Here is a 13,575-nt window from a genome sequence, read left to right on the forward strand (position 1 = left end):
TACAACATACCATGTACAGTACGTTTGTTCCTGGTTCTTATTGGCGTGATCGGAGCCCGGATGAATATCTGGCCCAGTCGCCGTGGGATGACGGCAGGACCAATCGCAGATTTTTTTTCATCATTCTCTTTTTCTCATCCAGGGGTTTGGACTTGTAGATACGTATCGAGTGCACTTTATGAGCTGGTTCTTCTCAACTGCTAACTTCCACCGTCTCAACCTCGGGCCTTTCTAAACCAAGCCTAAATCGATCTACCCGTGACATGTGCTCCAAGACGAGAGTCTCCACTCGCAAAACACTTTCACGATAGAGGGTTTGGGTTTTCCAATCATAGGAGCAAAGCAACGCTCGCTGCATACCTCCCTCGCTACCACAGAGTACCATAGCAACCGGTGGACGGACAGCCTTGAATAGGGTAACGGTCAACGTATTGGTGTCCACCAAGGTAAAGAGTTTCAACTCTCCATACTCAGAATTTTGGGCAGTATATGCGAAGTCTGCAGTGGATTGTGTTTGAATGGGATCCTGTCCCACACACTCACCATCTCTAGCTTCGTGCGTTGATAGGTTGCTAGAATATGGACTCCATCTCAACCTCCCAAGATTGATACCGAAGATGAGTGTCTCAATCTCTCCAATTTCCTTGTGGCCCTCGAATCCAAACAGCCATGGCTGTGCGGCCCATGTTTTGCCAACATAAAGCGTATAGATGAGATATGGGGAAGCCAATATAACCAAGAGATAGAAGCCCGTAATTATCCATCCAATCACTGTGGCCACGATGTAATCTCCTCCTTTAGACTTGCTACTTACTAGCAAAGCGATGCCGGTGATGGACCAAAGAGGAGTGCTGCGAAGGACAACCTTGGCAACTCCACGTTTCACTGTATTGCGCATCAAAAGGTTGACCGGCTTAAATGACTTCCAGCGTATAGGTGCACCAAAGGCCCCACTTAGGATAACAGTATCCTCGCCTCCGAGACCGACAACTTGACAAAGCGGCTCAATGTCCCAGAGTTGGCTGCCCCAAAAGTCGTCGATCTCATGCCAAGGCAGGTTAGTAGCTCGAGGGAGCATACATATCAATCGCTCAAGTAGCTGATCACTGTCATTGGCTAAAGAAAGTCGACAGAAGGCTTCAAAGGCCGAATCGGTTCGATTGACCTTAGGGCGACGTCGTAACAGCCCCATTAGTGCATATGAAAGGTCGCCTTCAAAGTATTTCTCGGTGTGGCGAGTTGGAAGGCATTGCAAGGCAATAGAAACCAACTCTAGCGGGCTAAGTACAATTGAGCCTTCATAGTGATCGATAAATTGTCTTGAAAGAAGAGCATCTCCCCAGGCTTCTTTGGCAAAGTTCCGTTTAGATAGAGTCCGGAAAGAATCAGTGTCACAACCGCGCACATAAATCGAGATCGGATGTTTTGATGAACTTAGGAGAACCTCCGGAAAGGTCCACATTCTACTTCCCAGCTCACGGAGCATTTGCCTCGTATCTGGTCCTGAAGTACGGGAAGGACCGATGATCACCACTAGGGCATGTGCCCCCCCGAACAACGTCACTGATGCGGTAGACATCTTCGACAAGCTCTTCATCTTCAGGCATGCAGCTGCATCCAACCCAATAAGCGTCAACTCCAGCTCTTCGTGCTGCAGCCTCGGCAATGCGATGAAGTTCATCTTTCTCTTCATTTGTACCAAATTGATTGGCGATATAGCATATGAACAAGTACTCGAGACTTTCGTGCAAAGTCTCCCATTCCTCAACGTTTACAATCTCGATTCCGTCGTCTTGCAGCAAGCACAATCGTCTCGGGCGCAGAGGTCGGTGTGAAATTCCGGTGATATTCTGACGATGAGCGGACGGAATACTGGCCTCCAATGGCATGGCTTCACTGATATTTGCTGGAACTTTTGAATAACCCCAGTAGTGGTATTTGAACTGCTCGTAACGGCCATTATTCCTCCTTTCGCCCCCGAGATCGGTTGGAAGAAACAACTTGAGGAAGTCAGACATGTCATACACATTAGGATTGTTGTCAACTCTACCAGGAAAGCAATTATCCCACAGGATGGAACCCACTCGAGAAGCATAGTAAGCCAGCTCAAGGGAGATCGTGGAGCATTTGGATCATCTTGAAGTTGGTGTTCCAAAAGCGAGTAGACGACTCGAAGGATAGTCGGAGTACACTCCTGCATTTTCGATCGAGCCCAAGTCGAATTGGCCGGGCTGTCCCAAATATCCTCAGTTGCTTGCACTATCAGTCGTACAAGCCGGCCATCCGTGGCGCTTAGATATCGATCATCTTCGGATCCCTTCCACACACGCCCTACGCTGTCTTTGTGGCGGAATTCCTCGGTGGACTTGTATCTTCTTCCTGGTTGATATATTTCAGGGGGGATCTGCCGAGCCCGGACGCCACAGACTCGAGTTCGTGTAGATTTCGAAATACGTGGGGCTCTTTTCTCTGGTTATTATCATGCTAAACATGGAGACCGAGTAGACTTGCCTCCCTAAAGTCATGGTGTTTCTGTGGACTGGTGGAAATATCCCGTCCCTAGTTCTCCAGCGGTTACCTCTAGTGAACCCTTTGGTTTCAAGTGAATGTTTACCGAATGGGCGGGATTCTGACCATCATGGCCATTTCGGCGACATATTGCTCCGAGTTCAATATCAGAATACATTGGATGTGAGTCAAAGCAAGGTCGATGTTATGTGTTATTGGTAGGAATTTCGATCTTATAGAAAGAATCAAAAACGTCGGGCCACAAAGGACGCTGCTGTAAAGAGCCTCAACTACTACATAAAACGGAGTCCGTACAGTGCTGGAATTACGGAAGCTTACAGGTATTTGACACAGCCTTGGATACATGTCATATTTTACTCTAATACTTTAATGCCGATCTGTAGATCTGGTGGCGATACCCGCGACGCCACAAACCTTCCCTTGAAAGTAATGCTAATACCGATGTTACCACTTATTCAACAGTATGAGACTCTTACCTTTTTGAGTATTCGATTGATTGATCGGATTTCAAAGAATGCTGTATCTGGATTGGTGGCGTGCATATGCATGCATTAGGGGGACCAAGGGTCTCGGACTGTCGTGGCAGGGTAACACGAAGCTGAGCCGCTTGCTGTTTCTCAGCTATTAGGCTCCGTGGTAATAGTACTCCAGAAACTACTCTGGTAACGTCAAGCACGATGTGTTCCATATTTTACCCAGTCTTGATTTCTTCAGTGCTTCCAGTAATTCCACGCTTTCTCCTTACGTTTCCCGTGTCCGTGCCAGTTTGTCTCGCAAAATGGCACTGTCTCTGAACAAATCACATGAATGCAGGGCTACAGAGTTACAGGATTAAAAGGCTAACACAAGCTTGCTGTTGGGCTCAAACTACTAAGCCCATGGCATGCCTGAAGCATGTTCCTTTCCATTCTCGATCTCTTAGATTGATCTCCGTTCCCAAGATATATGTCGATATAGTAATTTTGAGGATCTAGTCAGGGCCTGCTTGATGTTACCTCTGGTCAGAGGCAACGATAAGCATTTGGGAGCTCTCGTCTTCGGTGGAGACTGGCTTGCTTGGACCATGAGGGCCTAGTTTATGCCACTGCATACAGCAATGAATAATCCCGGTGTACATCCCAATTATGGAGATAGAAGTGACTATGATGGTGATAGGGAAGAAGTCGGGAGCGTCCTCAACAGAATACCACACTGGCCGGCGTTTAGACAAGGTATTGAGAATATCAGTCACAAGAAGGGACAAATTGGAGAAAAAAAAGCAGACGGCCCCAATTGTGAAAAAGATAGCTTCTTTCTGGAAAGAATCAGTATGTAAACAACATAGAAGGCTCTCTATATATCATACCTTGGAAGATGGTGTGTGGTTCTTTGCTTTCCAGATAATCATGAACACTTCGAACATGATCTCCGCAGAAGCTAACAAGAATAGGGCTTCCACTACAAGTTGAAAGTTGTAAAAACCTGGCACAGTGGAGTGAAATGCAACCAGACGGGTGACGAAAAATGTCACAGAAGTGATGGATAGGATAGCTATTGTGCTTCTGTGGACCTTGGACAAAAGGAACAACCTCCGGGCTCCATTGTGATTCCGTGCATTGTAGGCCTTGAGCAGTCGGTGTAGCACATTGACAACAAGTAGAATTCGAAGATAGAAAGAAAGGCTATATACTATGATAGAGGCCCGAGTGGCTCCGCTCCACAGTGTATAAAAGAGATTGGCAATCCTTGAAAAAACAAGAAGCGAAATAGATCTGCAAATCTCAATCAACACAGAGCTCATGTGACTGTAGCATGAGATTTGGACATTTCGATGCTGAGATACTTACATTATATGGCATAACAGAGAGAAGAACAGGGATTTGAATGGAATTGCTTTGGGGTCATGCCACGGCCTTCTGATCAAACATGAAGTGATCAACAGTGCAAGCAATACAATATCAGCCAATGAATAAAATGTCGCAGTGAGAATGATAAGCTCGTACGGCGGCAACCATGGAGGTCCGAAGCCAAGTCCTTCGTCAGATCCCAATCTCGTCATGTTGTATGAGGAACACTAGAAGATCAGGGGGAAGAGTTCGAATCAAAGGATGCCTTGACAGTCTGGGACAAATTGTATAACATACAAGGGAAGCATTTCCAAAAGAGTGGAAAGGTGTGCCATGCTTTATATTTCCGTGGCCTTACGAAAGCAATGGCACTGCCAGGTGCATATCATACGAAGTATGCACCAGTCCTGGATTTGTATTTTTCAGCTTGGCTTTCTTTGTCTTTACTATGAAATTACAATGAAATTACTTTGTACAGGGAGGAAATAATACCATGCAAGGCTTAACTACCATCCAAGTATGCATTTTGGGTCCATCATGCTCAAGTCGGGGGCCAACAGAGCCTCAATCTGATTGGAAAATCAGTTCGTCTCACTTTCATAAACCGGTGTAGAGGGCTGCGCTCAGACTTTGTCTTACAACATTGTACATCTTTTCTTTTCTTTTTTTTTTTCTCTAAAGCAATGGTGCCCTTTCTGCTTTATTATTCCCCTTGATCTTTCTGTTTTGCCCGAGAAAGGGAAGTTCAATTCTATCTCAAGAGCTAGCATCAAAACCTAGTGTACTACGTGGACAAATGGACTCCTCAGAGGTACTATTGATATTCCATATGCTCCTAAATATCCTAATAAGTCCAGGACCCTAAGCAGAAAATGCATGGAGGCGGATACGTCCCGTCAAATGCAAAGAATCGGCTTCAACACCATCCCACTTTCGCCGGAACGACCGTCGAGTCAAGCAAGCCATCCAATGATTCCACTGCTTCTGGAACAACTACAAGCTCGACTTCCGAGCGTGAAAGCCACGGAGGGAGCTATGTTCCTAGTAACAGCAGAGGGGCGGCGAAAACCAGCTCAGCACAATAGGCTTGGAGCAGGATACAAATAACTTCACGCATATGAACGAATACCGCAGGTTACTTTGGAAACATTCCATGCATAGCTTAGTATCCAATTGTCAGTGATCTTCACGTAGATCGCCGTTTCGTCATATGTAGCCCATGGTAGTGTACATTGGCTATCAGAATTGAATCAGACCCGTGATAAGACATAGAATCTTCAACCATCTATGATTCTTGCGATATCTACGGACTACATCGGCAGTAGACACGATAGCCAATACTACACTCATAGTAGAATATTCAAATGTATCGACAGCCTGGGATTTTGGAAAAGAGAATACAGTTACACGCATTTCATTCTTGCTGACTGGCGAAGTGGGATTTTCTGTATAAACAAGACAAGATCGTGGTCCCGTGGTCAAATATCGGCAATCTCATCATGACCTTCGGCGAAGGGCGGATTTGTATCAGAAAAATAGAAAGTATTACAGTCAAGCGTTCGCTGTCGACGGTATATGGCTTTGGTCGTTGAGAGACCACATGATACCAGTGTCCGTTGAACAAAATTGGAGACGAGATGTAATTGATTCTGTCAATACTTAAATGATGCAGATGAATGATGAATCTCAAAAGACAGCTATGTGGCTGGAAAGTAAAGCATGTGTCGAAAGGGAGGTTGGAGAATCACTCGAGATGAGATCCACTTCGGGCCTAAGCGGACCGAAGAGCAGAAATGACATCAGAATCTTTAGAAGTAGAGATCATCGTGATAATTGGGATAAAGAGAGATAGAGACACCAGCCAGGGTCGAAACTATGTAAAGAAAATGATGATCCTATATGAAAGATTACAGGAGGCCTTTGGAAATTGGAAAAGAACATAAATAACATTGACAAGTTAAATCATACAAGACCTCCTTGACGACCGGTGAATTTATATTTCCATCAAAAAAGGCCGCCATGACTGTGTCAGTCATGACGACCGGCGAATATAAACTCCAACCGTATAGCAGGGAAGCTGATTCAGGTAGCTGATTCAGGCAACTCCTCCCCTTCGTACGTGATGTCATCTGGTAAAACCGCATCTTCCGGCACCAGAACGGGGACACCTTCGCGCTCGACAAGTTTGCTTGATCGTGCTCTCTGGAAGATGTTGATGTCGTACGTGTTTTTCACCAGCAAGTGGTACACATGGACGTGCTTTGTCTGCCCGAATCGCCGGGCACGTCCAATTGCCTGAGTCATGCCAGCCTCATAGTCATGGTCAGAGCCGACGAAAAGTGGTGACAAGAAGATGACGTGATTTGCGCATTGGAGGTTTCTATCGTCTCATATTAGTATTGTTTCAAAACAAAGAGTTACAAACAGAAAAAAGAAAAACGAAAAACTCACAGTCCGGCCGCCATTGAACTTCCGAGATTCAAGATCAAAGCCTTTGGCCTGGAAGGTACTTGGTCTGTGCCCTTCTTTGGTTTGGGAGCCTCAATGAACTCAGCGATTCCTTTCAAGTTGGTCTGCGTGACCATGCGGTGGTCAATGTTCGCAGCTTTGAGGGCATCCGATGCCACGGATGACAAGTGGCTGATTTGCACAAAGATGAGAACAAGGTCGTCCTCGGGGACATTGCGGACAATGTCAACAAGCTTGTTGAGCTTGGAGCTCTGGATTCCTTGGTCTTCACTGACGAGGATCTCACCCGGCACGATCTTGGATTGGACAATTTGGCCGCTGCATCCAGTGATGGGGCAGGGTTTGTGTGGTTTGGTGATAGCGGCGGCAGTGCAATTTTTGCAGAGGGCGTGACCGCAGGTTTTCAGGACATTGAAATCTTCTTTATCTTGCAAATCGCTCTTACATCCCTGGCATGGCGGAGTTCCAAAGGTTTGGATTGCCACCAGGTGGTCGTAGAATCGGTATTCCCGGTCAATCTCGAGGACTTGCTTCAAGTGAGAAGTGATCTCGGCGGACAAGGCTTTTTCGACAGCCATCGAAATCAAGTTGGAAGATTTATCGTTAGTTCCTCCAGATGTGGCTTTAGGAGGATCTCTTCCAGTGGCTGTGTTGCCGACCTTCGCGTTCAGTGCCTTGTTGAATCGTTCCTTGAGCAAACCATCGATTGACTGGTGTGCTGGGGCAAGTTTCCACTCGTTGTATGAGCGGATTATCCTCTCTAAGAGCTGGTTGAATCGCTTGTTGAGTTCTGCATCGCCGAAGTCAATTTTTGCAATGCCATTCAGGGCGTCTTGCCAGTCGTTTGGATCGGTATGTTTCATGTCACGATACCAAACAGTCGCTGCTTGTCGAGTGAGCAAGTCCACTTTGGTCCAAATCTCGGTGGATTTGATGCTGTCGTTCCTTGAACCTTTGAGGCACTTCTCGAGGTTCCATGGAGGCTGTCCGATTTGACTGGTGACGCAGGACATGATGAGGGCCTCTTGGGGTAGCTGGCTCTTGGATAAGATGGCGCTCAGGGGACCGGGGATTCGTCTCTTGTTTTCTTTGACAGCTCGGAACAACGTATCGTACGCTGTCTTTTCAGCAGGTGACTGTTCGGTGATGACAAGGTTCTCTGTTAACGGAATATGTGTGATGCGTGCGATGTTCTGACGCGCAAACCGGTCCAGGAATCTTTGAGCATGTTCTCGGCGGTTTTGGTACCAGGCGTTGCTGTGGGGTGCCTGGTAATATTGGAATGCCTCGACAGCTGTGTGATTTTTCCGGATGTTTCGTAGTCTGCTGTTCTGTGTTGGTTTATCGCAATCGCCATCGTCGTCCACACCAAGGTGTAGACCAAGGTAACGCGCAATACTCTTGATGTCGGCAAATTCATCAAGTCCTGGCGTTCCAGAAAGGATCCATTTGGAGCGTGCTTGCAATGAGAGCAGGGAGGCCTGTTTGTCTTCTCCGGCATATGTATATTCGTCGATGACCAAACGGTTGAAGCTGAATGCGTGGATGAATGCGGCCTTGACAGTGTGCCAGTCTTGGTTGGCGGTCTTTTTGATGTCAAAGTCCTTGCGGTCATCTTTCACGACTGTGGATTTGGCTTCACGTTTCTTTTTGTCATCAGCCACTTCTGCCAGGTCCGTTAACGGGCGCTTTTGTCGCTTTCCTCCTGGGCCTTCCACTGACTTCTTCTCACTGTGCCTCCGCTTCCGCTGGCCCACAGAACTCGCTGTTCCGGTCGAGTGTCTCATATCAGATGCATCAAAGTCCTCGAAACCCGAGTCAGACTCAGAATCCAAATCCTCTTCTGCTCCTGTCTTAGACTCGTCACGACCATTATTAGCATTAGCAAATGCCTGGCCACGGAGGCGTCGAGAGGGCACGTAAGTGAAGTCGGCCTGTGTCTCTTGAACTCGGCGACGTCTGGCCTCCAAATCCTGGAGCATCGCCTCAGGCCCTTTTGTTTTCAATATATCAACAGACTCCCGCAAGGAAGCACGAGCGTCGTGGAACCAGCTATCGAAATTTCGACCTGTTCCTCCGCTCGATTTTGCAGGAGCCTGTGGTGTTCCGGTAAATTGTTGAAGTCGACTATAGTATGCATCATTCGCCAGGATACTCCATGACAAAACAACGATATCTGCATTTTGGACTTCCCGGATAGTGATTTTGCTAATTGACGATATCGCCAATACTTTGTATTTTCCTCCGAGGAACTTCTTGGTTTCCGAAACCCACTGCTTAAAGACGTTGTTGGGGACAATGATCAGGGTTGCATTTGTTGCAATGAGCCCGTTGTCTTCCACGGGGAACTTGCAGTCATTTTCGTACTGCGCGTCGATGAGACCAAGAACAATAGCCGTCTTTCCATATCCAACCTCGTCGGCTATCACGCCACCGCGAACAACTTTTGGCATTGTCGCTTTGACTTCAGCGCGCCAGGGCATCAAAGGGAGGATGGATTCTTCGACCTCCTCTTCCATGAATGGTTCCATATCTTTTGCTTCTTGTGAAATCATCCAGCTCAATGATCGAAGCTGTTCATCACGTAGCTGGAACTTGAAGTTGGGAGGTTGTGGCGAGGGACTATCGTTGTCATTGTTCTTCAGAGTAAACCTGCCAGAGGCTTTTTGACCCATGTCGTACGCATGGGGGAGAAGTCGCCAATGAGATGTTACTGTCTCACGGCTTGCGGTACCAACCAATTTTCCATGTGCCTGGTGCGTCAGAGCTTGAACATTGAGGGTGAAACGCAATTCAGCGTCTCCATGTTCGCTGATTCGTCTGAAGACCAAGAATGGAGAGGGCCGGTTCTTGATGGCGCGTTCATAAACAGCAGCGTCCTGGGGATTCTCGTATGGGATGATTCGGTCTTTGTTGTCGCGGCCCCAAAGAATACTGGGGGTGGGCGGGTTGCAGGTGTTGCAATTGCCATTTGTAGAATGGTCAGGATCTGAACAGCCTGGACGAATGATTTCGCTCCAGTTTTCGAAGTCAGACCACGCGGCAATTTTAGGGAACAACCAGGCGAGACCTTTCAATTCTCTCATAGAAACTTCGGGATTCCAGGTTTGCCAATCGGAATTTGCGTCGGGCAGGTTGAGAATTGCTGTTGTTGCTGACAGCGAGGTGAGGGTGATACAAGCATTATGACAGTTCTGGTTTTCAATTGAGACTTGGATTCCTTGTTGCAATGTGCGGAGGGTAATCTGTTCGGCAGGACAATGTTTTAACTGCGCTTCGGGGGCCTTGGCCCATCGACGACAGAAAGCTTTCACATCTTGCGAATCCGAGGTGACATTCAATGATCGCCAAGAGGAGGATAACTCGGCGATCGTAATTCTCACATCATATCCAGGAAGGCGGCTGTGGTCAATAGCAAACACACAGGCATCTTCATCGGGGGTCCAGTCTTCGTTGGATCGAGGAATAAGAACATTCGAGGCGCATGGGCGGTGGCTTCTTTTCTGTACAGTGCACCAAGCGCTGTTCCACAGTCAGGGAGGAATTGGTAGATTCCTCGGACGTCGAGGTCAAGAGCTTGGATATCTTGATCGGATCCTTCAACAAATAGACTATCCCAAACTTTTCCATCAACAAATCTAGCACCTTTGAGACCACACTCGGATTGGTATGATCGAACCTGGTCTCCTTGGCCAGAAATCTGAAGTGAGAATGCGGTACTAACGGGTGAACAAACTTCCCATGTACCCTCGACAAACGACCCAGAGGTGGGACTCATTCTGGCAATTGGCTTGGCTAGCATTTCTCGCATGACGCTTCTTGTGCTTGCGGACTTGGGGGGGCTTTGCGTACAAAAGCCATTGGATGGAGTCCGGACCGATATCAAGGAACAAGCTGGAGTGCGTGCCGTCGTAAACGACTCGCCATTTCCTTCCGCGCTTGATCTCGAAAAACCGAAAAACGTCGTGCACAGCTGCCTTGGCGCACAGAATAAAGTCGGGCCAAAACTGGGGGAGGTTGTTCGTGGGGTACAGGGTTTTAAACGTCTCAAAGTCCAATTCGGACAAACCAGACAGCATAAGCTTCATGGGAACAAGTCCCTTTATTTTCGCTATAAACTCAGACGGCTTTTGTCGAGAAAGTGGAGAGACATGCAGATACGAATGCGTGGGATTTCCACGACAGGATTTGCAAGCGGTATGTCCGCAGAGTGTGCAACTATAAATTGAATCTTGAACCCCAGTCTGTCTCTCGCAGGAACAGCAAAGAACGCTGCTCACTGCCTTGGCTTTGAGAACAGCATGGTCGACGAGGAGGGCTTCGGCAATTTGGAGGCTGCTTCTCACGAGGCTGTGGACCTCGCTGGGAACGAGAAGAGACTTGACCTCCGCGTCGCCGGGGTTGGTTGAGCCCTCCTCGCCGTCGTCAAGAATCTCATGCACGGCTATCAGACCAGCTAGCATGATTGCACACACGACCGTACTCGTCATTGCATTTCCTGCCATGTCCATCAAATCGGCTTGGGTTTCTCTCGTGAGTAGCATTCGATCGAGGGGCAGACCTTGTAATGAAAGGGCTTCCGTGCCAGATACGGGGCCCCCGCGGGTGGTCACAAATGGGATGCCCTTTGGCGTCAGGCACCCTGCGATCCCAGACCCAGCAAGGCTGTCATTCCCTCGATCGACTCCCTGAGACAAGTCGATCCAACGCCTGTGAAGTAAAATGTTAGTAAATGATCTTGAAGTGAAAGTGAGGTGAGAGAAAATTGAGAACTTACTCCTTGAAGTTCATGTCATATTCTTGAAGCATCTTCTTCAAGAAATTCATATCCACGGTCTCCCACACTCTCTCCGGCTGTGTCTTCCAGAAACGATGCCAATAGAAGTCCGGTGCCTTCAGGTCATTGATTCCGGGCAGGGATCGAGTGATTGGCCTCTCGATGCCTAGTTCCAGTTCGTCACGGTGCCGTTGGTGACGAATCTGGTACTGGTCCCAGCTTGTTTCGCTTCGGGACTCAAGGCGGGCTCTCGACTCGATGAGCTCGAGTCGGCGGTCGTCGTCACTCAGCAAGAACAAACCCACCGGCGCACTTGCTGGCCGCTTGAAACGGACAGCGAGCTCACGAACGCGTTGAGTGACAGTGTCAATGCCACTCTGGTCCATGGAGTCTCCAAGCAGGCCCGCTGCTTCCAAGCGGCGCTTGTCAATAACCACCATGTACCCGCGCTCGCGTGTCTGCGGGATGTAGTAATGCTTTGTGTCGACATTGACACAAACCGACAAGTATCCGAGCTCCTCCCACTTTCCCTTCATCTGATCCCAGGGCGCATTCCGAACATTCTCCTGGACGATCATTCGGGGTCGATATCTCTCCGCGTACCGCAAGAGACCGTCGAACGTAGCTCCTGACTCGCCGCCTTGCTGCAGCGTCTTCTTGCGGTTGTTCAACGGAGAGAAATCGACACAGGCAGTTCCAGCAACTAAAATGTCGAGGTCACCGGGAATCAGTTCCGATGACCCGTAGGCGGTCCGCCTGTAAAACGAAAGTTAGTATGAAAGTTTAGTCAGAGGAGGATGAATCGATACTTACGCCTCGTCCCCTCCAAGTTCGGTGATGTCCCGAAAGAGGATAGGGGGCGGAAGTTCCGTTCAATATATGATTGCTTGAACGGAACAATCTCGCAGCTGAAAGCGTGCGAGATCCGAAGTTGCTGGGTCTCTGCCAAACCTATCAAGATAATATCAGCAATTGCTCCATAGTCGCAGGAAGAACGCAGCCACAAGTGAGAGAGATCAGACAGAAGGGTGAGAATGAGATGAAAGCAAAACAAATGATATTTCGATACCAAATTGAACCATTCATGACATGGAAGTGAGGACAAAGTGAAGGTAACAGTTAGGGCAAGGAAGGAGACATGTGACTTGGAAGTCAGGGTAAGTAAGGTGAGGAACCTCAACCACGGAACCAACCACAAGCAACACGAACATCGACATAGGTATCGATGATAACAAAAGTCCGAAAGAAAACAAATAACAGAAAGGGACAATGCACTTACCCGTCTGAATCAATTCCAGGGCCAGAAGCGGGGCTTCCGTTCCTGAGCACATTGTCGCCACCCTCAGTGGTCGACTGCCGAGCCGAATGAGGACATGCTCGAATCCCATTTTCAGGGCGTTCGATGCCATGTCAGCGAAGATTTCTGTCAGCGTATGCAGAGGCGGGAGGTCACTAGCTAGATACCGACCCCGAGGGATCATGCATCCCCGCCGCAGCTCAGGAATCTCATCGGCCCGGGCCCTAGGCTCCTGATCATCCGTTGCCAAACCATCCGCCGACTGCTGCTGAGGAGGAACCCCCTTTGACGCCATGACCCGCGTTGGTGGAGGGGGCAAGCAGTTAAGGTGGTCGGAATTTAGATGATACTGGCAAGCCAGTCAAGAAGAAACACGCGGGAACCTGGAACAAGCCTCGAAATCGAGGCACGTACAGAATGACCTTTGTCACCAGCTCAAGCACGAAGCAAGCAGCGAACATGCAGCAGGATAGTTGGAGCGGTGATTGCGTGTGAAGATAGAGGGGGAAAAGAAAAGAAGAGATTGAAGAGCGTAGGAATCTATTCATATATGACACCTAGGCAACGATTCGGTTGCTCTCGCCTGAATAGGCGCGACAGCGACTTTTACATGCGCCCATACCCGGTATCCTGGTTGCTCTCGCCCGATTCGGCGCGACGACATGTGACGGCAACTC

At 48.4% G+C, this 13,575-nt stretch overlaps 5 protein-coding genes across 5 annotated transcripts; 1 reads left to right on the forward strand and 4 right to left on the reverse strand.

The window, feature by feature from the left end:
* Positions 1–193: 193 nt before the first annotated feature.
* N7500_002917 (uncharacterized protein) lies at positions 194–1,192 on the reverse strand (the record flags this gene model as incomplete). The annotated part of the gene is made up of 1 exon (XM_056674063.1): positions 194–1,192. The coding sequence occupies one exon, from the start codon at positions 1,190–1,192 to the stop codon at positions 194–196; it is 999 nt and encodes a 332-aa protein (XP_056534588.1).
* A 283-nt stretch (positions 1,193–1,475) lies between these two features.
* N7500_002918 (uncharacterized protein) lies at positions 1,476–2,018 on the reverse strand (the record flags this gene model as incomplete). The annotated part of the gene is made up of 1 exon (XM_056674064.1): positions 1,476–2,018. The coding sequence occupies one exon, from the start codon at positions 2,016–2,018 to the stop codon at positions 1,476–1,478; it is 543 nt and encodes a 180-aa protein (XP_056534589.1).
* Positions 2,019–3,520: 1,502 nt separating this feature from the next.
* N7500_002919 (uncharacterized protein) lies at positions 3,521–3,931 on the reverse strand (the record flags this gene model as incomplete). Its single annotated transcript, XM_056674065.1, has 2 exons — positions 3,521–3,823; positions 3,875–3,931. 2 exons carry the CDS (start codon positions 3,929–3,931, stop codon positions 3,521–3,523), a joined length of 360 nt encoding a protein of 119 aa, XP_056534590.1.
* A 1,296-nt stretch (positions 3,932–5,227) lies between these two features.
* N7500_002920 (uncharacterized protein) lies at positions 5,228–5,440 on the forward strand (the record flags this gene model as incomplete). Its single annotated transcript, XM_056674066.1, has 1 exon — positions 5,228–5,440. The coding sequence occupies one exon, from the start codon at positions 5,228–5,230 to the stop codon at positions 5,438–5,440; it is 213 nt and encodes a 70-aa protein (XP_056534591.1).
* Positions 5,441–6,437: 997 nt separating this feature from the next.
* On the reverse strand, positions 6,438–13,193 carry N7500_002921 (putative SNF2 family helicase; the record flags this gene model as incomplete). The annotated part of the gene is made up of 7 exons (XM_056674067.1): positions 6,438–6,735; positions 6,807–10,272; positions 10,341–10,524; positions 10,583–11,534; positions 11,602–12,357; positions 12,411–12,552; positions 12,881–13,193. The coding sequence occupies 7 exons, from the start codon at positions 13,191–13,193 to the stop codon at positions 6,438–6,440; spliced, it is 6,111 nt and encodes a 2,036-aa protein (XP_056534592.1).
* Between the last annotated feature and the right edge of the window lie 382 nt (positions 13,194–13,575).

This window comes from Penicillium coprophilum (genome assembly GCF_028826855.1).
Source record: "Penicillium coprophilum strain IBT 35676 chromosome Unknown utg000002l_segment0_segment1, whole genome shotgun sequence".
NCBI classification, from domain to species: domain Eukaryota; kingdom Fungi; phylum Ascomycota; class Eurotiomycetes; order Eurotiales; family Aspergillaceae; genus Penicillium; species Penicillium coprophilum.